Source organism: Microtus pennsylvanicus, chromosome 9, assembly GCF_037038515.1.
Source record: "Microtus pennsylvanicus isolate mMicPen1 chromosome 9, mMicPen1.hap1, whole genome shotgun sequence".
Taxonomy (NCBI): domain Eukaryota; kingdom Metazoa; phylum Chordata; class Mammalia; order Rodentia; family Cricetidae; genus Microtus; species Microtus pennsylvanicus.
Window position 1 is genome coordinate 20,524,622 of NC_134587.1, and position 27,096 is coordinate 20,551,717.

At 42.2% G+C, this 27,096-nt stretch overlaps 1 protein-coding gene across 2 annotated transcripts in view; it reads left to right on the forward strand.

Moving 5' to 3' along the window:
* Positions 1-27,096, forward strand: part of Pla2r1 (phospholipase A2 receptor 1) — a 107,519-nt gene that overhangs the window by 33,214 nt on the left and 47,209 nt on the right. For both annotated transcript variants that reach the window (XM_075985073.1, XM_075985074.1), the window contains exons 5-10: positions 7,382-7,495; positions 8,059-8,199; positions 10,425-10,619; positions 13,725-13,882; positions 16,595-16,693; positions 18,923-19,035. In XM_075985073.1, the coding sequence (XP_075841188.1) occupies positions 7,382-7,495; positions 8,059-8,199; positions 10,425-10,619; positions 13,725-13,882; positions 16,595-16,693; positions 18,923-19,035 (820 nt within the window). The remainder of the gene's footprint in view (positions 1-7,381; positions 7,496-8,058; positions 8,200-10,424; positions 10,620-13,724; positions 13,883-16,594; positions 16,694-18,922; positions 19,036-27,096) is intronic.

The window sequence follows — 27,096 nt, forward strand, 5'->3', positions numbered from 1 at the left end:
TTTATCTTCATTTCTAATAACATTTATTTTAATAAACATCACATGGTAGCCAGTAAATGGAAACAAAGAAGCCAAGATGAAATACAAATTGTGTTTATCAAGGAAGAACAGTCAAGGAATCGTCAGGGAAATGTGCCAATAGTATTTTCACTGGGTCCCAGACAAGCCCCCATTGTCAATACTGAGAAGTGCAGAGACACAGCTACACAGCATCCCCACATCAGCCTGAAGGGCTTCCTGTCTGTTAGAAACCTCTATTGACAAACAAAGCTTATTACTCAGTGTGTGAAAAAAAATTAAAAGTATACCAATTTGAAGCAGAATTAGAGATTTATTAAATGACATTTTTAACATGATCTTAAACTCAAGGGTTGCTAGAGAAGTACTCAGGAAAGAATGAGGCAGACCCTAACATGGATATCAGCTTCTCAAGAGTCTGTCTAGGTGTTTTTAGAATGATAGTTGTAGAATTTTGGTGGTCTCAAGTTACATCTCTAAAGGTTGCTCAGAAATCATTCCTCCCTCATCTTTAAGCATTTCTCAGAGATATAGTTTAAACTAATGTTGAAGGAGGGCACCGCTTGTTCATCCTGGCCACCCAGAACCAAAATAACCACACAGAAACTGTACTAATTAAAACACTGCTTGGCCCATTAGCTCTAGCTTCTTACTGGCTAACTCTTACATCTTAATTTAACCCATTTCTATTAATCTGAGTATCGCCACGTGGCAGTGGCTTACCAGCAAAGTGGACCTCCCACACCAAACCAATGTTAAAAATGAAAGAATTTTCTTCTAAACAAAGTTATCAGGTGATATATGAAGGGTACATGTACCACAGAGGACCAGCTGCCTAGGGGTAGCATCAGCAACAGTGGGCTGGGTCCTCCCACAGCAATCATTAATCAAGACAATGCCCCACCGACTTGCCTACAGGCCAACCTGATGGAAGAATTTTCTCAATTGAGAGTCCCTCTTTCCAGATGACTCTAGCTTGTGTCAAGTTGGCTACCACAATAAACAAATAAAACCTAACCAGTGATATCCATAGAGACTGGTACCTTATAAAACCAAAGGCGCTGTTATGCAGGACTTAGATGCAAAGAGAGAGACAGCTATCTGTGTTTGAATCCTCCCACCACCACCTACTGGCAGGGCTGCTCAAGAAGTAATTCAGCCTCTTGGCATGTCAGTTTTCCCCTCTATCGAGTGGAAATAATGATAGTAGCTCCTCGGTGTTGTGCATTGCATCTTATAATGCAGGCGGAGACTTATAATGTCTAGCATGCATAACCAATGGTGTAGGTTCACCAATTGACAGCTATGTGCTATCTGTTTAATCAGCTTACCTGCGTGTGTTCATTGTGCATGTCTGTAAAGGTGGAAAAAATAGTTCTGCATTGGAGGGGGGTGCATGTGTGCATGCGTGTGTGTGCATGCGTGTGTGTGCATGTGAGTGTGTTACATGTGTGGCTTGTGTTTAAGAGTATGCAGATGCATGTGTTCCAGCACACACACAGTTGGAGGGCAGAACAAGATGTCAGAAGTTTTTCTGTATTACACTCTGCCTTATTCACAGGTTCAGCTAGACTAGCTAGGCCAGTGAACTCCTGGAGTCTTCCTGTATTTCCCCCTAATGTTGAGGTTACAGGCATTCCTGTGACATCCAGCTTTTCAATGCTGGGAATTTGAACTTGGGCACTCATGCTTGCAAAGTGAGAACTCTTACCCCTGAGCCATCCTTCCAGCTCTACATCTTGTTACTCCATTTTGTTACACAAAAACAATTTGTTGCATTGTAGTGCAGCTTTGTAGTAACATATTAATCTGCCGTTGGAATAGAAAGATAAAATTCTTTTGACTTTTATTTGTTGCTGTTGTGAGCCATGCCACATAAACCTTCACGCAGGGTCCCAGTTGCTGTTTTCTGTGTTTATGGAATGAGATTCACTGGAAGGAAGAAGCAGACTTACATCATTGCAAAGTCAGAGAGGCCTCCCAGAACACCTCTGATAAATGGATGCACTGTAGTAATGGGGGGAGCGGCGGCCGGGTTGAGTCCCCAACACCCCAGCCGCCTGCTCCGGCTAGCTTATGCTCCGAAATAATTACACGGAAACTGTATTCTTTTAAACACTGCTCTGGCCCATTTCTAATCATCTGTGTAGCGCCCCTAGGTGCGCTTACTGGGAAGATTCTAGCCTAAGTCCATCCTGGGTTGGAGCTTCATAGCGTGCGTCTTCCCTGGAGCAGGTAGCATGGCGTCTCTCTTGCGTCTGCTCCGGAGAGGAGAGCTGTGGAGTCTGACCAGGAGCCGGGAGCATGGCGGACGTCTGCTCCCGAGAGGAGAGCTGTGGAGTCTGACCTCACTTCCTCTTCCTCCCGGCATTCTGTTCTGTTTACTCCACCCACCTAAGGGTGGGCCTATCCAATGGGCCTAGCAGTTTCTTTATTGCTTAACCAAGGAAATCAACAGATTGATATATGACACTCCCCCATCACTTCCCCTTTTTCTGTTTAAACAAAAAAGAAAGGCTTTAACTTTAACATAGTAAAATTACATATAAACAGTTATCAAGTAAAAGTTACATCAGAAACATTTATACATATAACAAAATTGACCTTAAATCTCTATAAATAAAGCAAAATCTATACTAATGCAAATTATTCATATCTATATCATATCCCCTTTTAAATGTAAAAGAACATTTATAAACTATATTTGGGAACATGGGCGCAGTTTTTTCTCTCCAAACTGCTTCCTGCTGAATGGGGGCGTCGTTAATCAGATTATTTAGGGTGTAACCTGTGTGCCAGGTTTATCTCAGTTGGCAGTTGAGCAGAGCAATTTTTTGAAGATATTCACAGCAACCCTTCAGGAGGACGTGGTCCATCATACCAAATCGGGATAAATGCAATCCACAAGGTCTGATCCTCTGTGAAAACAAAAGCAGAATCTCTTTTCCAAAGTATCATATCCTTAGATCCAAATTCTGAAATCGTAATACCCTTATATCCATTCTGGTTCCACTGGGCAGCCCATATAATGAAATGTCTCTCTGTACTTAGCTCCTTCACAGTCAAAAATTTTAAAGAAAACACAATGTACATAATCCAGACTCTCTGTGAATTTTCCATCTTTACGCGGCTTATTTTTATTTATATCTATAACTATCTGTACTCTGTCTCTTTAAAGACTTTACTTTACTTTTTTCTTTTTAAACCATTAACTTTATTCTCTATATTCTTTTTCTTCTCTCTCCCAAGCCTACGTATATTCATCCAACAGTGTGACTCATTTAGTGGTCTGAATCTGTCCTATTGTGAATCTGCAATTTTTTACTATCCAGGAGCACTTTTGATTTGCGCCTTTAAATCACTAGGCACTTAAGAATCTAAGCTGTGACATTCCTAGGTTAACTTTTTGCTTTTTGAGCGCATTATCTTTGACCTGGAATAACCCTGTAGACCAGGCTGTCTTTGAACTCTCAGAGATCCGCCTGTCTCTGCCTCCCAGGCATTGGGATTAAAGGCGTACACTACTACACTTTGAACTCACAGAGATCTGTTTGTCTCTGCCTTCTAAGCACTGGGATTAAAGGCGTGTGCTACCACACCTTGAAGTCACAGAAGTTTGCTTTAAGAATTTTAACTTTTAGTCTGCATATATTTTTAACACACTTTAAACCATTCAGAAATTTTCTGTCTTTGAATCTCTCTTTACTGTATATCTCTCTTTTTCTGACGACAAGAGCCTTTAATTTGCCAAGCAATATCAGTAGGACTAAAGGCGTGGCTTTGCCAGCTAGATCCAGTCCATTCCTTAGCTTTCCAGCCTCATGGCTGAGGTACAGGCTGCAAGGTCCCTGCCAGCCAGCGAGCTACAACAGACAACACTCAAATCCTCTCTCGGTAGCCGGCCCTCCTGCCTCAAACAGTCAGAGTTTGCCCTGGCAGGACAGCCCAGAAAGCTGGCATTTTTAAATGCGCAGCTTTTTTCCTGCTACGGCTGAAAACCGAAAAGCATGTGTTCAGCTTTTCTTCAACACTGTTTAAGTGTTTTGTGGCAGGACCTCTTAATGAGCCACAGGGTTTTGCAGCTAAAGCTGAGTCAGGAAGCCTCTTGGGGCTACCAGGTAGGAGCGGCACTCAGCACTTTAATTCTGAGACTGAGCGTGCAGCACAGAAATTCTTTTCATCCAAGTAACATCCAAATCGGACAGGCAGAGCACTGCGCAGTCTAAAAACACGTCTCTGTATGGCGGCAGGAATCCGCCATGCTCTTCCGCCTGCCTAAGCCTGATTCTGCCTTCTGCCCAGGAGCAGGCGGGAAGCTCTGAGTCATCGCACCGCCTCAGAGCACTCTCCTTCCGATCCCAAGCGGGAACACAAACATAAAGCCAGAGTTTGCACTGGCGGCAAAGCCCCAGGAAGCCGCGCCTTAAAATAACGCAGCTTTTTTTCTGCTGCTGTCGCTGAATCAGGAAATCTCTCTACAGCACGCCACCAACAAACAGCAAAAATCTGTGTTAAACGCTCTCTCCCTTATTTTTAAGCCTTCTCAAGTTTTTTGTGGACTCAGTTAGCCACACGTCTGGGCGTCATTTTGTAGTAATATGGGCGGCGGCAGGGTTGCGTCCCCAAACACCCCAGCCGCCTGCCCTGCCCGGCTAGCTCAGTCGGTAGAGCATGAGACTCTTAATCTCAGGGTCGTGGGTTCGAGCCCCACGTTGGGCGCCATTTGTAGTAATGGGGGGAGCGGCGGCCGGGTTGAGTCCCCAACACCCCAGCCGCCTGCTCCGGCTAGCTTATGCTCCGAAATAATTACACGGAAACTGTATTCTTTTAAACACTGCTCTGGCCCATTTCTAATCATCTGTGTAGCGCCCCTAGGTGCGCTTACCGGGAAGATTCTAGCCTAAGTCCATCCTGGGTTGGAGCTTCATAGCGTGCGTCTTCCCTGGAGCAGGTAGCATGGCGTCTCTCTTGCGTCTGCTCCGGAGAGGAGAGCTGTGGAGTCTGACCAGGAGCCGGGAGCATGGCGGACGTCTGCTCCCGAGAGGAGAGCTGTGGAGTCTGACCTCACTTCCTCTTCCTCCCGGCATTCTGTTCTGTTTACTCCACCCACCTAAGGGTGGGCCTATCCAATGGGCCTAGCAGTTTCTTTATTGCTTAACCAAGGAAATCAACAGATTGATATATGACACTCCCCCATCAATGCACAGTGCACACTCGCCTTTCCTGCAACAGCTCGGCACAAGTGGGGAGTTATCGTCCAAACTAATTGGAGTAAAATACCAATTTCCAAAATCATTACTAATGTGCAATGGGTCTTATGCAAAAGCTTGCACACCATTTATGAATTACGGCTGTTATCTGTCTCAACTGCCGCAGGCTCTCAGGGGAGAATTCTGTACCTATTCATCAAGCCTGAATAGCAATTTTAAAAAATAAGATCTGCCACTGGATTTTATTTAAACATTCCAAGTCTATAATTAGGCTTTGGGGATTGTTTGGGGAAATAGAAGTCTATTCATAAAGACAGAAACTGTCCCAACCAAAGGATTTTGAGGGATGCTCATCACTAGTGAATGGCTTGTGAGACAGAGAATTATCTAGGCTGTCACAAATGACAAGAAACATTCAAAGAAATTTCATTCCCAGTTTGTATTTATGTGTTAAGGGTAAATTCTGTTACAAAAGTAAATAGACTGGTGGGGGTTGTTTGTTTGTTTTAGTTGTTTTTGTTTGTTTTGTGTGTTTGTGCTTTTAAACATGAATTACAAACTACATGATGTTTTCATGCATTTTAGTAAACAAAATTGCACAATTTGGGGCATGTGGAGTAATTCCAAGAATAATTTAATATTTGAATTAGGTTATTGAAAATACCACTTAGGACTTTGCCTGGGTGTGGAATATGGAAATCTCTCCGTCTTGTCAGTGAGTGCTCCAATCCACCTCTCATCCTCACGGGAAGACTAACTGATTTAATCCAACAGTACTATTGAAAGTGGGAAGCAGATGGACATCAAGAAGAGACTGAGTATAATACCACAAAAAATGTTCATGGGCAATATGTTCTATGTACTGATAAAGCACCTTTTATGGGTTTTCCCCCAGTGTCTGGCTTCCATAGGCTTCCACTCTGATATTGAAATGTCCAGTTGTTGAGGAAGCAGCAGATTTATTTGAACACACTGAGTCCTTACCTTGGTAATCCTACCCTATGGTCCAAACTGAGGAGCTTAATAACAGTTCTGAAACTACAGAAAGGAAGGAAGGAAGCCCAGACAGTCATTCTCTGTAGGACTTGCCTATAGTCTCTGGCTAGGTCCCTGCATTGAGAGAGAGAGAAAGAGAGAGATACAGAGAGAGAAACACGCAGGAACAGGAGATAGGAACACAGAGAGAGACAAACAGAAAGATACAGACAGAAACAAAGACAGAGGGACAAAGAGACAGACAGACAGAGATAAAGAGAGAAAAGGAAGTGAGTTATTGCAGAGCAAGCAGAGCACATGAACCAGAAGAAAACGTGCTCTTTTTAAAAGAAGAAATGTCAAAATGGCAATATCTGAGACAGCCACAAAATTAACTATTTTTACTAAAAGTCATTGACATGGCTGTTCCCCTATCCAATTTTATTGTACAGTGTAGTACATCTTCATACTAGCAAAATGGTTTTCAACTTAGGTACACTAAAAAATAAAAAAAAAAAACATAATTATACAACTTCTCCAGGCACGTTTTTCTGTGCAAGTATGTCAGCCAATGTTTATTTACAGTATCCATTGCACAGACATGGTCAGATTAACCGGTGAGTTACTGCAGAACCATGGTTAGAAGCAGGCACCGCAGAACTGCAAAACCCGCTTCTCAAGTATGCTAAACCCTGGCCTAGGTCCCCGTTGCGGAGGCATCCAGAACACTGGGCTCTTTACACTATGATGCTTCTCTTCAGACAGCGCCCAGCAGCTCAGCGGGACTTCAGGTCACCTAAGTGTGTGTGTGTGTGTACTTGCTTCCATCCAGTCTCTGGGGGCGGCCCTGGACGTCTCCACCTCCACCATCCAAAGCTGGAATCGTGTGAGCTGGGGGACATGGGAGAGCCTCGCACAGACCAGAGCTGGTCGTTGCTCCTTGCTGTCAGTAGGTCTTCAGAAGCTTGCCATGTGGCTGTGGATAGCCAAACTCTGCTTTGTCACACTGAAGCTCCATCATGAGGGTCATAACACTTGGTTTTGTTGTAGTCTGGCATTACCTATGGCTTTATGACCTGAAGAAATAACAATTCAAGAAAATAGCGGAGTGCTGGGTTTAACTTTGACTGTGTTCTGTCTGTTCTCTTTTCTGTACAAATGCCATGGTTTCTTTTCAGAACAGCTGAGCAGGGAAGCAGTCGAGGTGTGGATTGGCTTGAATCAGCTGGATGAAAAGGCTGGCTGGCAGTGGTCAGATGGCACAGCGCTCAGCTACCTGAACTGGAGCCCAGGTACCCGCAGCATCTTATTTACCTTCAAGATGCGGGGTATGTTGCAGACTTACACATAGCATTCTGCAAGTGGTTAATATTTTTTCCCCTTGAGTCAGGGTGTTCTATGCTCTCCACGCAAGCCTGAAGCTCTCAGTTCTCTTGCCTTGACCTCTCAAGTGCTGTGATATAGGTGTATGCCCCACACCTGGTAGTTTATAAATATTGGTTTACCCTTACTGACTTGCAGAAGGCAGAAAGGTAATCTATTTAGCTAACAGTGCAGCAGAATTGGGGTCAGAGATAGACTGCTATTTTCAAAACAGCAACAAATTGCAAAATATTCCCCTACTCTAAAACAACAGAAGTGTCTCTTTAGCTATCTTTGGAAAATCGGTTCATGGTCATGCCTGGACTTGAACTTGGAAATCACAGATAATCATAGCAAATCTCCTGTAGGGAGCGCTAAATGAGGCACGGTAAGGGCCAACTTTAAGGGCTTGGGGCATTAAGGCTAACTTTAGGGCAATCTCTAAGGACAAATGTCTATGCTGAATCTACATTTCCATGCTATTAATTTCCAGAGATAAGTGATCGGCCATTTGTTGAGTATCACTGTGGAACACTGAAACCTCCCTCAACCGCCTGGAGGAGCAGGGACTGTGAGTCGGCCTTGCCTTATATATGCAAGCGGTTCCTAAACTACACTGCTCACGAAACATTTGGTGAGTGCTCCTCTGTCTTCTTTGGTTGTTCACATGCCTACTTCATGCCTTCCTTAGAATGTCTCTATTTTTGCCACTAATTGGGACTTAGCAAAATTGGTTATATAAATAAAAATGTATAAATGGCATCTTAAACATGTTAGTTGTTAAGAAAGAGGTGACTTTAAAAAAAATGGCTGGCGGAATGGCTCAGCGGTTGAGAGCACTGGCTGCTCTTCCAGAGGTCCTGAGTTCAATTCCCAGCACCCACTTGGTGGTTCACAACCATCTATAGTGGGATCTGATGCCCTCTTCTGGCACAAAGTCATACTGCAGGTAGAGGACTCATGTACATAAAATAAATAAATCTTTTTTAAAAATGTGTAAGTGATCCCTGCCATCCTGAAGCACCGCGGCTGCAGCAAATGCATTTCCACAGAGCTACAACATAGCACGGGGCAAGCAAGCATTTCTTTCTTCCTTTCTTTTAAAAGACCTTCACTCTTCATCATTCCACATCAGAGAGCCAAAGTTTGCTTTCTTTTGTAGTTTTAAGTTTAATTTGTGGGATTCCTCACACTTAATGATGACGGGAAATAACTTAGTAGTACTTTTTCTTATGTTGGTTTTCTTTTGCTGACTTTTTAACTTACTAACCATATATAACTGAAGTAGAATGTGCTTTGACCCCTACGTGTGTTGTGCAATGATCATTGTATCCATTGCCTCAAATCTGATCCTTTCTCTGTGATGAGACCGTTCAGAGGTCTCTCTTCTGGCTATTTGAACTTTCCAATGCGCTGTTGAAACTCTGGTTCCCTGGTGTGCCTCAGAAGCAAGGCCATTCATCCCGACTCCAGCCCTCCACTACAGCACTTCTGGAGTTCCCACCAGATTTCACGTTTCATATTGGTAACACACTTTCCCCACTAAAGCAATGAGCAAAACTCAGGTTATAATTAAGACTCAGCTAATACCTAGTTATAATCTAATATAATATAATCTCTTAGATATATATGTAAATCCAATTCTATCATCCTCGCTGTTTTTTATTCATCGGCATGTATGAGTGTGTGCATTATGTATGTGTTGATGGTGTCCAGTGTATGTATAAGGCATATGCATGTGATGTAGGTGCACATGTGTCTGGGTGTGAGTATCCGTGTGAATGTATTGAGTCCAGAGAACATCAGCACCATTTATTGAAAAGACTTTTCTTTCTCCAGTCTTGTTCTTATACTCGTAAGAATTTTGTTCATTTATTTCGTTTTGTTTTTTGAGACAAGGTTTCTCTGTGTAGTCCTGGCTATCCTGGAACTTTTTTTTTTTTGTAGACCAGGCTGGACTTGAGCTCATAGAGATCCACCTGCCTCTGCCTCCAAAGTCCTGGGATTAAAGATGTGCGCCACTACCCAGCTGTTTTTATGACTTTTGTTGAAGATCATTTGCTGTAATGCATGGGCTCACTTCCCAGCTCTCTATCCTGTTCCACTGGCCAATGTGTCTGTCTTTATGCCATCCCATATTCTTTTGAATACTAGAGTTTCATAACACGTTCCAAAGTCAAATAATCTAACACCTTCCATTTTATTCTCTTTCCCTAGCGTAGTTTTGACTACTTGAGGGATTTATGATTCCAGATAAAATTGAGTCTCAATCCTAAAGCTTCAGGGCAAGTGACCCTGGGGAACCTAACCTAGAATTCACATCCAGTGTGACAACATGGAGCACAGATACCCCAGTGACCTCGAGGGAACAATAGTGAAACATCATCATCCTTGTTCTAAAAGATGTAAACAGAATTTTAGTCTATTTTAACTCAAGGATAAGAATCTGCTCTATCTACCTACTACCTACCTTTCCTATACAAAATCCTTAAAATACCATTTAAATTATGGTCCATAACCAATTCCATTCTCTCTCTCTCTCTCTCTCTCCTCTCTCTCTCTCTCTCTCTCTCTCTCTCTCTCTCTCTCTCTCTCTCTCTCTCTCTTTCGTGTGTGTGTTGGCTGTATGTATGTGTGTGTACTGTGTGTGTGTGACCAATGCTTGTATAGCTTAGAAAAGGGCTCCAGATCCTCTAAAATAGGAGTTACAGATGATTGTAAGTCACCCTGTGAGTGCGAAGAATCAATTTTGTGTTTTACTTACGAAAAGTAACCGTACTAACGACAATTTGCATAAACGGTGTTAAATAATATTGGAAGCAATTGTGCAAATGATGTTCTCTGTGCGAATTTATAAAGAAAACGACTCTTGGACATACCATGCCACTCACTGTGATCCTGACTGGGCGCCCTTCAATCGCAACTGCTACAAACTTCAGAAAGAAGAAAGGACCTGGCACGAGGCTCTTCACTCTTGCCAGACTAACGACAGCGTGTTGATGGATGTGACGTCATTAGCAGAGCTGGGGTTCCTTATAGACCTCCTTGGGGATGGTAAGCACCAAAGACCTTGGATTCAAGACCTGTGAAATAGCATGTTTCTAGTTTTTAATTTGAGTTTAAAAAAAATTTTAAACTATTTAAAAGTGATTAGTATATATATTATATTTATGGTATGTATATAGTATATATTATATATTTATGGTGTGTATGTAGTATATATTATATATTTATGGTGCGTATGTATTATGTATGTTATATATTTATGGTGTGTATATAGTATATATTATGTATTTATGGTGTGTGTATGGTCTATATTATATTATATTTATGGTGTGTATATAGTATATATGTGAGTGGATATGGAATATATATTCATAAATATATATTCAGAATTTCTAAAAAAAAATCCAGAAATCCACAAGTCATATTCAGAAGCTAGGTAACGTTTTCACATTTGCCAAATAAATTAGATACATTTTTTTTAAATCTCAAGAGGTAACAACTGACCATGGGGGGCAGGGTCCAACTCCCATTGGTGCACATACAACTGCCGGAGTCCAGCTCCAGAGGAGGGCAGGGTCTGAAGATGGATGGATGTAGAGCAGTGATGGGAGGATGCAAACACGGGACACTTCTTGGTTTCATTTTAGGAGAGATGGGCAGGGAGGATGCACATCCTAATAAAGATGCAGGTTCCAGCAGGGGATGTAAGGAGTGGACGAGGGAGGGAGGGAGCCGGGCTATGATGGGCAGGAGAAACTTGCACCCTGACTGACTGGCAGCCAGAGTGCTTCTTAATTTATACAGAATTTAGCAAGCAGGGATACATTCCTGTTGTTCCGAAACAGAGATCGCATCACTTTTGGTTTTGGACATGTATTTCACTTCCTTTTGCTCATCTGTTAGTCATCATGAATCAGCTATGACAGAACGGAGTTATCATTGCCAGTCATTTTCCCTCAAGTTTTGTCATCATTGATAAACATTGGTAATCATTGATAGACGGGGTTATCTTTTATAATCATTCTTACTCGTTAACCCCATGACCCAGTTTTTAAGAATCTAGAGGCATATGGCAGCCTGTTCTCAGGGTAATAGTATGTTCAGGACTGTCTGGGGGAAGCGTAGAAGCAGCATTCCTAGGAGAAGGCATAAATGATTCACAAGAAATTTTTCCACCAATCCAATATCCCCAAATTGTGCAAATATTAAAAGTCTCCCCAGGTTGCAACAGGTAGAGATGAAAGCCAAAGATGCCACAGTGGCTATCATGCGGCTCGGCTTTGCTGGATGGTTGCCCATCAGCTGTGCTGGCTTTATGACTTTTGCTGTTCCCATCAGATATGGCTGTGCCATACAACCCATACACAGAAGGCTCTGGAAAATGTATGGAAGACAGAACAGAAAGACTGTGAGAGCCAGATGGCCAGGAAGCCTGCTATGAGATAGCATCTTCTAGACATAATAGGGAAGTGGCACCCATGAAATCCTAACAATACAATTGACTAAACAAGACCTGCGTAATGACAGCGCTCATGATGTGCCAACGTAGATAAGGGAAATCTCATAGGACCCTACCCCTAGAAGAAGACTTACAGCCAATTAAGCTACAGAGAGAGGAAGAGCCAGTTCTCTCTGGGGACAAGCCCCCTGATAGGTTATTCAATCCCAAGTAGTCAGCCCTAAACACACATACATGCGAGCAACACTGACTGGACAATAGATTACGTGCATATTATATGTAGCAAAATAATTAAAGAAGAAGGGATCATGAGTTTGAGAGGGGATGCAGTGGGACACAGAATGGAGAAGGAGAGGAGGGGGTAGAAGCTATGTAAACATAGTGCCCATACATTAAAGTCTCAAAACAATTAAAAATTTAAATTTAAAAAAATCTTAAGGAGTAGATGTTATACAAGTCATTCCTTGCCAGATGGTGATGACTCATCCTTTAATCCCAGCACTCAGGAGGCAGAGACAGGAGGATTTCTGTGAGTTCAAGGCCAGCCTGGTCTACAAAGTGAGCTTCAGGACAGGCAGGGATACACACAGGGAAACCCTGTCTCCAAATAAACAGAAAAAAGAAAGGAAGGGAGGGAGGAAGGGGGGAAGGAGGAAGGAAAAGGAAGGGAAAGGAAGGGGAAAAAAGGAAAGAAAAGAGAAGAGAAGAATATTAAGGACATCAAAGAAAAGAAAAAAGTCAATCCTAAGATTTTCTATGCAAACTCTCAAGCTGTAAATTAGCTTTACGGCCACTGGCTAGCCACAGTGTGCTATGCTCTTATAAAGGGAATTACTTCAGTTAATAATTTAAATAACTTCTTTTGGCTTGGTGTTTTTCAGGCTGTGTGTCGTACTCAGAGGTCCCAGGCTTCTGGGCCTCCCATCTTCAATTCTTCAGAGCAAGCCAGGCCCCACCCACCCTTGTCCCATGACATACGTTAGCCATGAAGTCTTCCCAAAAATCCTAGAAATTATTGAGTTCATTTTTCAGTGTTTAAAAACAAAAAAAAATCCCTCAGCTCTAAGTGGTGATCTTTGAGATGTTAGGTTTTAGTTTGCAAACACAAATACTTCTATGTGCTTTTCCCTAATCCTTTGCATTTGGGATTAAAAGAATCCTGCAGTGTCCCCTGTATCAACAAGAACACTTGAGCATCTCTCTGCTACCTAGCTTTTCTCACTGCATCCCGGCTGTGAGGCTTTGTTTGCTTTTCCAGCAACCTACTGTTCTGTGTTAATGCCTAGGAGAGCTTCTGCTTGTTTTGTGGTGCTCGGCTGAGGCGGAGGGAGAGCAGAAAAACATTCAAGTTACCCTAGGTGAAGAGTTCTGTTGATGTTTTTAATGTTCTCCTTTCAAAATCCAATTAACCTCTTCATTTTTCCTTTTCTCTAGGCACAAAACTAGACATTTTAGGTCACTTTGAATATAGAGGAGGAGTTCTGGCCAGTGCTCGCTTTGGCTTTAGCTCACGTTGGAAGGCCTAAGTTGAGCAAACCTGGATATTAGGGGGGAAAGTGACCTAGAGAGGTTTATCATAGTGAGATTCAAACAAGATTTATCACATGTGAAAGGGTATATCTTACTGATAGCTTAGTGTGTCATAAAAATATACATAGAATACCTTACAAATAATTTACATTTATTTCTTACAGGAAATGCATCAGAAACATGGATTGGTTTGAGTAGCAATAGAACTCCAGTCTCCTTTAGATGGTCCACTGGCTCCTCTGTCATCTTCACTAACTGGCACCCTCTTGAGCCTCGGATTTTTCCCAAGAGAAGCCAACTGTGTGTCTCAGCAGAGCAAGCTGTAAGTTGGTTCATTTGATCCGTTTTGTGGTTCTGACACTGAGAACCACACAGGCCAGGGTCTTGTGTCATAATAGAGACCGAGAGAGGCAGTGCCTGCTCCTCACGGGGCTACCTTACACACGGTAAGGCTACGGTTGTTACTCTGAGGAAAGAGGGGCAAAGCTTGGATTAGAGCAGGTGCTGCAGACAGGACATGTGGGGGATGGCTTTTTGAACAGATGATGTTTAAGCTGTGACTTCAAAAAAAAAAAGCCCTTACACAACAGACAAAAACGGTTCTAAGAAAGACACAAAGGTAGACAAAGGCTTGCCCCTCGTCCATAGCCAAACAGATGACGGGTAGTAAGGAAATGATAGATGGGTGGGACAAGGGACTACAAAAATCCTGGCTGGTGTACCAAGGTATAAGAGCCATCAGAGTACTCCAAGGGCAACAGAGGAAAAACATGACTTGAAAAATAGCTATGGTCATAGCATACAGAATGGTTTGAAGGGGACAGAATAGCAGAGAAACAATTGGGTGGCTGTTCCATGGGTAGCCTAGGGTGGAGGCTGTGTAGAGGAGAGGAAGGGAGAGGAGAGGAGAGGAGAGGAGAGGAGAGGAGAGGAGAGGAGAGGAGAGGAGAGGAGAGGAGAGGAGAGGAGAGGAGAGGAGAGGAGAGGAGAGGAGAGAGGAGAGGAATCAGATGTTTTAAATAACAAGTTTCATTGTTAGCTAAATTAGAGGAGGAGACTCAGATGCAGGATTTTTGTTGTTGTTGTTTTACTTGAACAAACACCATTTTGGTAGACAGTGGTGGGGCCGACCATCCTGGTGCAGAGCGAGGGACGATGAAGGCTGGAGGACACTGGAGAGTGAGAGTTTTGAAGCTCCGTTAGCTTAGTAAAATGCAAACGATTGTGCAGGATGTGGAACCTCTTTGAAGACCGTGGATCGGTGGCAGATCTCGCTCTCCCACGAACGGGCGGAGCCAGTGACGTTAGCGTTATGCACATTCTCGGGCTGCCGTCCCCCACTTCTCTGAGGCATCAGATTATGCAGAATTGGTCTTAAGTCCAAGCCATCTGAATATTTATTAGACATTTTAAGCAAATATCCCCTCTCTGCTCAAACAGCTGTGGAGCACTGGCTGAGTTTAAGGGGGGCTGGAGGGCTTGATAGGGGTCCTCATTCTTTCTAAGCACGGGATGTTGTGTCGAGCACCCCCAAGAAACAGCTCATTAAATGCTACTTAAGTAGCTTGACAAAGTAATTGTGCCAACTAAACATGAAAAAAATTCAAAGCACTTACTTTTGTGACTCGCAGAAACATGCGCATTCATAATTATACAAGCTACCAATGTGTGTCTGAGTGACATTCAGGGAGGAAGCCGCAGTGATTTCTTTAGATGTCTGTTGTGAATCTAGCTCTGCTGAAACCCAGCCCAGTTTCAGGAGCTGATGGTTTTTTGAATCACTGGTTTTATATATAGTTAAGATGACCTTCATTTCCTATTGCCTGGTGTGATTGTTTCACTTACCATATTTATAGAACAAAAGCTAACATTTGGCTAGGGAGTGTTTTAATTAGTGTATATTCATTGTACACAGTAACGGGGTTGCAGTGACATGTTTGCCAAAGCGTAGCACACACCCTGACCATATTCAGCCTCTTTACCTTAGAAAACATTATTTTGAGTGAGGCAATCCAGACACAGAAAGACAATTATCACATGTACTCACTCATAGGTGGTTTTTAAACATAAAGCAAAGAAAACCAGTCTACAAATCACAATCTCAGAAAACCTAGACAACAATGAGGACTCTAAGAGAGACTTACATAGATCTAGTCTACATGGGAAGTAGAAAGTAGAAAAAGACAAGATCTCCTGAGTAACTTGGGAGCATGGGGACCTTGGGGGAGGGTTGTAGGGGGAGGGGAGAGGCAGGGAGGGGAGCAGAGAAAAATGTAGAGCTCAATAAAAATCAATAAAAAAACGAAAAAAGAAAAAAATGGTTTTAAAAAAGAATAAGGTGGAAAACAATTGAGAATGACACTGTCAACTTCTGGTTTACACACACATGCACACACACATGCACACACACATGCGCGCACACGCACACGCACATTCACCTCCCCCCAACACATGTATGTTCACTACACACATCAAAAAAGAAAGCAAAAAAGGAATGAGGGAGAGAAAGAGATGGGGAAAAGAAGGGAGGGAGGGAGGGAGGGAGGGAGGGAGGGAGGGAGGGAGGGAGGGAGGGAGGAAACTAGTTGGGCCCTGGTATGTCTTTAATTCTGGCCCTAGTACTTGGGAAGCCAAAGCAGAAAGATTGCTGGACTGAAGCAATTGTAGTCTGGAACTGCATAGCGAGACCCACTCTCAAAAACTAAATACATTTGATCAATTAAAGAGAAAGCTGAGTAAGGAAAGACGTTGGAGTCGAACATGAATTTTGGCCCCAAGGATGACTGGTGGTAGCTTCCAGGTATGTCCAGCAGCAACCAAATTCCTCCTCGCTCAAGTCCACCCAGCTCTGAACTGCATTCGTTCTCACAGCCACAAGCAGAGCCGTCACCAGGCTACCGAGTGATGGATCAGGCAGGGTTCTGGACGACCACCCCACTGGGAGCCCTTGCTAGTCACAGCCTGGCTCCTAACACTGCGGCCCACCAGCATCCTTGGAACCCTCTCGCTCATCCTGTGACTCTTTTCCCTTTAGGAAGGACTCTGGAAAGTAAAAGGCTGCCAAGAAAGACTCTCTTACGTTTGTAAAAGAGCAGGACAAGTCCTTGATGATGATGAATCAGAATGTCCAGAGGTAGGACAGTGGCTCTGTTGCTGCCACTAAGGGTAACTTTAAGTAAGTCTCTGTTCTAATAAAACTCAAAATCCAAAGGTGCGGGCAAAAACCCACGAATTCTGAGAGTTAGAGTAGCAACTGGCTAACCTTCTCTCTTTACTAGCATCCCGGAAGCTTCTCCCTTCCACACCATTCCAACTAAAACACCCACGCTAAGCTCCTCCCTGCTTCTTCCTGTTAACTAGTTGCTAACCCTGCCTCTCTGAGCCCAGGTTAATTTTATTTAATTAGCTCTCATGAATTAGGGACCAGCCTGGACTCCACAGTAAGCTCCAGGCTAGCCTGTGCTACATAGTGAGACCCTGTTTAAAAACAAATAGTCCATCTTGATCACCTCAATGGGAAAATTTGTAATTTTTATTACCCACTGAGTTTTTTGGGGGGATGTTGGACACTGTGAGCAATTCTTCCATCTTACTATCCAAAAGCTACTGGTAAATAAGAACTACTTTGTCAGAAAGGTCAAATGTGAGTTGCTCTTCCTTCCGTCTTTCCAAGAACAGCCCAGGGATGCTTGAGGGAGCTCAGTCTAGAACTTTTGTACTGAGGCCCCAGAACAGAGTAAGGGTGGGGAGAGCAGAACGGACAGACCCTAGGTGGATGCAGGAGCTCTGTGATAGGCTTATTTCCTGGGTGTTTTTGAGCCAAATTAGCCAAATTGTACAGCGTTCTGCAATGCATTACAGAGCTAAGGCCTTTTCCAAGAACTATCCTAGACATCATCTTGTGTCTGATCAAAAGCTGGTGGTCACTGGAGTGGCATGAAATGACAAGCATTTTAAACTGGTGAATACGTAGAAACGAACAGACAGAGTCATGTGACTTAGGAATATTTAGAACCTGAAGTGAAGTCAGGTGAGGGACTATACTGAGGGGCAGCCCCTGTACCATATGACTTTAAGGGACAGACCCACCCTACCTTGCTCCCGCTGCTAACCCACAGACCTAGGAATTGTCGTCTTTGTCTGAGTGCCCGAACTTATGCTCTTACTTCTCCAAAGGCCAACCACTTAATTCAGGAAAAATCTCAACCCTATATGTGTCTCCATATTAGGAAGCCATTTCTACTTGGAAGCATTATGAACCAAACAAGACCATCCTGGGGGCTTCAGATATAGCTCAGTTTCAAAGGACTTACCAAGTGTGCCAAAGCCTGGGTTCCACCCTCAGCACGGGGCAGGTGGGACGGGGAGAGCAAAACACAATTGCTTTAGCTGGACTCAATGACTCTTGTAGTCCTAACACCCAGAAGGTTAAGGCAGAAGGATCACAAGTTTGAGGCTAATCTGGTCAACTTGGGAGGTTCCTGGTTAGGCAAGAATGGGCTACCATGACTCAAAACAGTAGCAGCAAAAGCAATGAAAAAATACCCTGGATTTCGGAAGAACTAGGTAGACCTTCAGGATGTGCCCAGCCCATTCACTGGTTAGTAACACTACTTAAGTCCCTAAGAACCACACAGCGGATGTGAAATCAAACTGAAAATTCCCTAATGCTCCCCACTACCTAGACCTGGCTTGACTGTACCTCCAAGTTTGCTGTCTCTACTCAAGGTCTCTGCCGCATTTTCTCCTTTGATCCTTGGGAAGCCATGAACACTACTCTTATCCCTACTTGGCAGATGGCAGAACTAGCTGTGGAGAGATTGTGTTTCTTCTCTTTCTTAAAATAATAATTTATTATATTATTTTTCTTATATTTCTTAAAATAGTAATTTCTTGTATGTTTCTTAAATTATGTTTCTTATATTTGCTAAATAATGCATTCATCACTTAAAAATAAAGTGGCTTAGTGAGGAAGTCAGAATTCAAACAAATGAGTGTCCTCCCTTCATGGCCAATACTCTATTTTTACCCAAACATCGCAGCGCTTTGAAAGGAACTCTGTGACTTTGAAGAAGGGAGAGAATGGTAGCTCTTGAGTGAGTATCCCGCCTGTTTCGTTTTGTTCTGTTTTTTAGTGGTTTCCCCCTTTTTTCAGTTGTGTTTAAGTTTTGAAGTTGGTTGCATTTTTTGAAACATAAAATAAGAAATCAATTAAACCTGCAAGTGGTGATTCCGAGTGTAAAAAATACAAAGTGACAGGAAAAGAAGAATTTAATCGAGTCAGAAGAGAAAGCAGTGCAGGGAGAGGAGGGATCTCTTGGCATTAACTAATCCAGATCATGTCTCTTTTTCTTCCTTTAAGGGGTGGAAGAGACATGGCAAATTTTGTTACAAAATCGACACCGTCCTGAGAAACTTTGAGGAGGCGTCCAATGGGTATCATTGCCATCCTGCCCTCCTGACCGTTACCAGCAGGTGAGTGCAAACTCTCTGACCTGACTGCTCTGCCAGGGGCTTTGTAATGACAAGAGTCTGTCAGGAGAGCCTGCCTACATGGAAAGTGGGTTCATAGTAGAAGAGGAAGTGATTGAGTATTTATTGAGGTGAATTAAAATCTGGTGATGTTTCTAACTTGATTTTTAAATGGCAAATGGCAAAACTTCAGGTGGCTTTTACTGTCCAAGACATCCGTCGGTTCTCCAGCTTTGTTATTACAGACAGCTGTATTTGGGCTTTGTCTTCTGTTTGTAATGAGGAGACAGTGTCTTTGAACAGTACTTGGCAGAGGCGTGGCTGGCAGGACATTCACCCTGCCACATGCCCACAGTGGTAATTACTTCTCACACATTATCTGACCATGCCAAAAAAAATCATAATCAAGTCAATTTTTATTAGAAAATTACTTATTAACTACCAATGTTGGGAAGGATATCGTATTTAGCACCGACGTGCTTTTGAAAGAAAGAAAGGTGGCATGACTGTACCTTTTGCAACACGGAACTGAAGAGGGAGAACCTTACATAAGTGGAGCAAGTGCGGCAGGAGGAGTAACAGAACAATTGGGCAAGGCCAAAGTAGCCTTGCAGGTTGCTCGCAGTGCCAACGGGACCCAAACCGAGGCACAGATCTGCTAAGGGGCAAATCCCTCCTGGTCTACCTTTGGGACCTCATGCAACTGTTAGATTCTGAGGACAGAATGCTTCATTTCCTCCAAACTGGATACAAGAGGATACTATAAATGTTTGGTTGTCTTTTGTTTGTTTGTTTGTTTTGTCTTTTTGTTGCTTTAACAAACTACATTTAGCAGCTAACCCTTAGGAGTAGTTAGACTCCAAAGCAGAGCATCACATTTGGTGTTTTGTTTTGTTTTGTTTTACTTTAATCTCAGCCATGTCTTAGTTAGGGTTACTATTTCTGTGATGAAACACCAGGACCAAAAGCAGCTTGGGGAGGAAAGGGTTTATGTGGCTTACACTTCCCTTGAAGTTCATCACTGAAGGAAGTCAGGACAGGAACTCAAACCAACTGGGAAACCTGGAGGCAGGAGCTGATGCAGCAGCCGTGGACGAGAGCTGCTTGCTGGCTTTCTCCTCGTGGCTTGTTCAATTTACTTGCTTGCTTTCTCTTTTAAATTATTTATTTCTTTCGCCTCTCTCCTTTCCTCCCATTAACTCCCCTCCCCTCCCTTTTATGTACTGCCCCCAAACCAGCATCAATTCCTTTTCTCTTTCTGTCCAGAAAAGGGCAAGCCTCCCATGGGTATCAACAAAGCATGGTATATCAAGTTGCATTAAGACTAAACACATTCCTTTGTGTTTAGGCTGGGAAAGGCAATTGTATGGGAGGACTAGGTTTCCAAGAGCCAGCTAAATCACTAGGGACAGCCCTGCTCCCATTGTTAGGAGTCCCACAAATAGACCAAGCTACACAACTCTCACATATGTGTAGAGGGCTTAGGTTGGTCCCACACAGCCTCCCTGGTTGTTGATTCAGACTCTGTGACTTCCTATGAGCCAGATGGTTGTTTCTGTGGGCTTTCTTGTGATGATGCCCTTGACCCCTCTGGCTCCTACAATCCTTTCACCTTCTCTTCAGCAGGATTCCCTGAGCTCGGCCTAATGTCTGACTGTGGGTCTGTGCCTCTACTTCCCTCAGTTACTGAATGAAGGCCCTTTTTAATGACAATTGGGGTAATCACCAATCTGATCACAGGAGATGGCCAATTCAGGTTACATAGCTGGAGTCTTAGTTGGGGTCACCCTTGTAGGTCCGTGGAAGTTTCGCTTGTATCAGGTTTCTGTACGTCCCTGAAGAGCTCCTAGCCCCCTTTTCCAGTCATCTCTTTCAGCACTCAACCTCTCCACCCACCCCCAACCCGATTCCTTTCCATCCCCACCCTCCCCCAGTCCACCGGAAAGATCTTCTCTATTTCCCTGTCTCAAGAAGATCCATGCATCCCACCTTAGGCCCTTCTTGTTACCTATCCTTTCTGAGTCTGTGGACTGTAGCATGGTTATCCTTCACCATACAGTTAATATCCAGTTATGAGTGGGTCTATATTATGTTTGTCTTTCTGTGTCTGGGTTACCTCACTCAGGATGATTTTTTTTCTTGTTCTATCCGTTTGCCTTCAAATTTCCTGATGTCATCGTTTTTAACAGCTGATTAATACTCCATTGTGCATAGGTACCAAATTTTCTTTATCTGTTCTTCGGTTGAGGGGCATCCAGGTTGTTTCCAGTTTCTGACTATTACAAATAAAGCTGTTATGCAGGGTGACAGTGACGCACGCCTTTAATCCCAGATCGTGGGAGGCAGAGACAGGCAGATCTCTTTGAGTTCAAGGGAAGCCTGGTCTACAAAAGCTAGTTCCAGGACAGGCTCCAAAGCTACAGAGGAAACCCTCTCTCAAAAAACAAGAACAAAACAAAACTAGCTGCTATATACATAACTGAGCAAGTGTGTTTGTGGTATAATTGAGCATCCTTTGTGTATATGCCCAGGAGTAGTATCACTTGATCTTGAAATTGATTCTCAATTTTCTGAGAAACCACCATATTGATTTCCAAAATGGCTGTACAAGTTTGCACTCCTACCACCAATGGAGGAGTGCTCCCTTTACCCCACATCCTCTTTAGCACAAGCTGTTGTTTGTGCTTTTGATCTTAGCCACTCTGACAGGTGTAAGATAGAATCTCAGAGTCATTTTGATTTGTATTTTCATGATGGCTAAGGATGTTGAACACTTTTTAGAGCATTTCTCTGCCATTTGAGTCTTCTGTTGAGAATTCTCCTTTTAGTTCTGTACCCCATTTTTAAATTGGATTACTCGGTTTTTTGATGTCAAGTTTCTTAAGTTCTTTATATATTTTGGAAATCAGTTTTCTGTCAGATATGGGGTTGGAGAAAATATTTTCCCATTCTGTAGGCTGCCGTTTTGTCCTATTGACAGCACCCTTTGCTTTATTGAAGCGTTTCAGTTTCATGGGTCTCGTTATTAATTGTCAATCTAAGTGTCTGCACTGCCGATGTTATATTCAGGAAATAGTCTCCTATGCCAATGCATCCAAGGCTACTTCCCACTTTCTCTCCTATCAGATTCAGTATACTTAGTATGTTGAGGTTTTGATCCACTTGGACTTGAGTTTTGTGCAGGATGATATATATGGATCTGTTTTCTACGTGTCAACATCCAGTTACGCCAGCACCATTTGTTGAAGATGCTTTCTTTTCTCCATTGTACAATTTTGGCTTCTTTGTCAAAAATCAAGTGTCATACATGTGTGGATTTATGTCTTTTTTATCCATCCCCTTGATCAATTGTCTGCTTTTATGTCAATGCCAGGCTGTTTTTATTACTACAGCTCTGTAGTAGAGCTTGAGATCAGGGATGGTGATGCCTCCCACAGTTCTTTTATTGTACACGATTGTTAGTGATCATGGGGTTTTTGTTTTTACATATGAAGTTGAGTATTGTTCTTTCAAGGTCTGTAAAGACTTGTGTGGGAATCTTGATGGGAATTGCATTGAATCTGTAGATTGGTTTGGTATGATGGTCATTTTTACTGTGTTAACCCTACTGTTTCATGATCATGGGAGAGTTTTGCATCTTCTGGTAGCTTCTCCAATTTCTTTCTTCAAAGACTTGAAGTTCTTGTTATACAGGTCTTCCACTTGCTTGGTTAGAGTTACACCGAGATATTTTATATTATATGTGGCTATAGTGAAGGGGGTTGTTCCCCTGATTTATTTCTCAGTCCTTTTATCACTTGTAAGAGAGCTACTGATTTTTTTTTTGGTTAATCTTGTATCCAACCACTTTGCCAAAGATGTTTATCAGCTGTAGGAGTCCCCTGGTAGAATATCTGGGATCGCTTATGTATACTATCATATCATCTACAAATAGCAATACTTTGACTTCTCCAATTTATATCCCCTTGATCTCCTTTTGTTGTCTTGTTGTTTTATCTAAAACTTCGAGTACTATATTGAATAGATATCAAGAGAGTGAACCCCTGCAAAGGGGGTCTTCTCAAACTCGGGAGACCCACTAACAGGCTTAGGGATCATCTGCTTCCATTACCGATTTTTTGTTTGAGTTACGGACCCTCCTGTCACTCTGAGCACCTAGGCTCATAGTTACTTGTTAATTGGTTTTTCCACTGTCTGCACAACAGAGTAGCAGGTTTGATGGGTGCAATTAAAACCACCTGCTGCAAATTACTCATTTCTTTTGTTTTAAGGCAACTACTTCTGGTTTAGGACTTTTTAATGGCACTGTGGGATAGAAAGGGGGAGAAGAGCAGAGCCCCCTTTCTGAGTAACAGATTTTGATTTACTGGATTACTGTTTAGAGAAGAAAGAAAGAAAAACTTCTTCCGGTCTGGCCCTTTGCTTCCAGACAGCAGGATGCAAAAACTGAATTACAATGATACCATAGAGTGCTGTCTATATGCTCAATAATGAAGTCAATGAACCATGGGCCAATCAGCCATGAAAAGTTTTGTACAAAATAACTCCAGTGCTACTTGATTTTGTAAATTTGCCCAAAAAGACATATAATGCCGTATCTCTCAGTGCCCTGTTTTGAAAGCCATTTGCCCCTAAACACAATTTGAATTAACATGATAAAATAATCATGAAATAAAATGTGCCGCTGTCACCACTTTAAGAGAGCATCAGTGGTCTTAAATGCATTCGCAGTGCTGTGCCTCTGCCAGCGCCATCTATCTCTGGAACATGGTTCTTCTTCCCATACTGAAAACTCCATACTGATTCAGAAATGCTTCTCATTCTCCACCCCCTCCACTTCCTGAAGAACAGTTTTCTGTTTTTATTCTCTAGAACTTGGACTATTCAAGGCACCAGATATAAACAGGACCATCTTCTATGTGTATCGCTGTCGCTGGCTCCTTTCACTTAGTGCATTGCATCCACTGCCAGACTTTCCCTCCTTTATAGGCCTGGTTAATATCCCATCGTTTGTACACACATAATGTTTTCAAACTTACCCCTCAGTAGATATGTGGGTTGCTTCCACCCTCCGACTACTGGGAACCTGCTACTTTAAATAAATATACAATCTTGAGTCCTTGGTTTCAATCCTTCAAGGATATACTCAGAAGGGAGATTACTGAATCACGTGATGATTTCATCTTTAATATTTTGAGGAGCTGTGACACTGCTTTCCATATTGGGTCACGCCCCCACCAGCACACACAGGACTCCCGTCTCTCCGCATTCAGACTTTACTTCTTATTCTCTCCTGGCTCTCCTTTCTTTTGTTTTGAGACTAGCATCCTGAGTATGCCATAGTATTCCATGGTAACTGTGATTATTATTTTTATTTCTCTTGGTGATTACCAGTGTTGGGCACTTCCTAATGTGATTTTTGGCCACTTGTACATCTTTGTTAGTGAAACTTCTGTTTAAGCCCTTGGCCCTTTTCAAATTTAGGGTATTTACTGTTGAATTATAGGAGTTCTTGATGTATTCTGTTTATTAAACCTATACCTGACACGCGATTTAAAATATTTTCTTCATTTTGTGATTGCCTTTTTACTTTTTGCATCTTTTTATCTTTGATGCCCAAAAGCTTTTTATTTTAATAAATCCCAGTTTGTCTGTTATTTTATTGCCTGTTCTTTGGTGTCAGATTCAAAAACCATTACCAAATTCAGTGTCATGAAACGTTCCTCATATGTTTTATCCCAAGAATTTAACAATTTTAGCTTCACGTTTAGGTCTTTGGTATACTCTGAGTTCATATTTTAACACAGTAGAAGGAAAGGGTCCTGTTTTGCAAATATATATTCAGGTTTCCCAGAACCACTTGTTAAAAGGACTGGCCAATGGTCTCAGTAGCTCTGTTGGAAATTATTTGATCATATATGCAAGCATTTATTTTTGTGGTTATTTCAAGTTTATTCCACCAGTCTGTATGTCTGTCTTACATCAGTATAACCCTGCTTTGATTACCATAGTCCTGAAATGGAAGCTTTGAAATTAAAAAAAAAAATCTTAGACATCCAACAGTGTTCTTTTTTCATGGTCATTTTGACGATTCAAGATCTTGAATTTCTCCATAGATTTTATAATTAATTTTGTATTCTGCAAAAGCATATCGCTGACATTTTCAGTGATTGAATTGAATATATACCCTACTGTGGTAGTGGTAATAGTAACTTTTCTCAGCTATAAATATGGGATGTCTTTCCATTCATTTTCATTTTGTGTCTTTGTGGGGGTTTTGTTTGTGATTTTGTTTATTTGCTTGCTTTGCTTTTCAAGACAGGGTTTCTCTGTGTATCCCTAGCTGTCCTGGAACTCGCTTGATAGACCAAGCTGGCCTTAAACTCAGAAATCCACCTACCTTTGCCTCCTGAGTGCTGGGATTAAAGATGTGCACCACCCACATTTACACAATGGAGTACTACACAGCAGAAAAAACAATGACATCTTGAAATTTGTAGGCAAATGGATGGAGCTAGAAAACATCATATTGAGTGAGGTAGCCCAGACCCAAAAAGATAATTATCATATGCACTCACTCATAGGTGGTTTTTAAACACAAAGCAAAGAAAACCAGCCTAAAATTCACAATCCCAGAGAACCTAGGCAACAATGAGGACCCTAAGATTTACATAGATCTAATCTACATGGGAAGTAGAAAAAGACAAGATCTCCTGAGTAAATTGGGAGCATGGGAACCTTGGGAGAGGGTTGAAGGAGAGGGGAGAGGCAGGGAGGAGAACAGAGAAAAATGTAGAGCTCAATAAAATAATAAAAAAGAGATGCACCACCACCAGGCATCGTTGATATTTTTTAATTAGCATCTTGCAATTTGTTATTCAGTCCTTTTTGTTTCTTATTTGGGTTTATTCCTAAGTATCTCATTCTTTTTGGTATTATGGTGAATGGACTTCTTATCTTAGCTTCCTTTTTGTATTGTTAAAGATAAGAAAGACTTTCTTTTTAATGTGAGATTTGTATCCTGCAACTTTGCTGAATGCTTTAAAACTTCATAGAATCTTTACTTCACTTAATTCTCTCCACATAGCATACTATCCTGCTCTCCTGGTTCAAAGGATAACATAAAACTATATATACACAAGGGTATTCCTTTCCTAAACGATGATAACATTTGATTTAACATCATGAAATTCAAACAAAATGGGCAGGTGACATACAAATCTGAACTCTTCTGTAACTGTTTCTAAAACACAGAGTAGAAAGACCTTTAAATGTTACTGTCTGTGGCTGTTTGAATAAGAATCGTCCCTATTGGTCCCTATATTTGAATGTTTGGTTTGCAGTTGGTAGAACTGTTTGGGAAGGATTAGGAGGTGTGACTTTGTTAGAGGAGGTGTGTCCCTGAAAGTGGGCTGTGAGTTTGAAACAGCCCATTGTAGTTCCCAGTTATTCCCTGTCTCTCTTTCTCTCTTGGTCTCTCTGTCTCTGTCTCTCATCAGATGTAAGATCTCAGCTTCTGCTCTAGCAGCATGCCTGCCTGCTGTCATGCCTTCTAACCCCCTGGACCATGAGCCCAGATTAAATGCTTTGTTTTATGAGACACCTTCGCCATGGTGTCTCTTCACAGACACCATCTGTATTATCATAATCAGAACTTTTCATCCAGAATTTGAAATCAGACAGAAACTGGTAAAGAATATAAAACTGCTTCTTTGCCAGCTGGAAACAGATATTCAAGAGCTTGCCCCAGATCATGAACGGGGAGTTCCCAGACAGCTCTAGGAGGATATGTTTGGTTTAGAATAAAGACACACTTGCTGAGTTATTTTACTAATGGTACCATCTTATAAATTAGACCAAGGAAAGCTGAGTGATTTTTTTATTTGAAGATGTTAATGTTTGAATATCATATGCATGTCATAAAAATAGACGAAAATCAATAAGTAGGTTTCTATCGTCTTAAACAATAAGGGTGATAAAATAACAAATCAGAGTGGACTAAATAAATCTGTAACCAACAGGTTACAAAAGCACTATTGCCATAAATGATGATGCCCAAGGCCA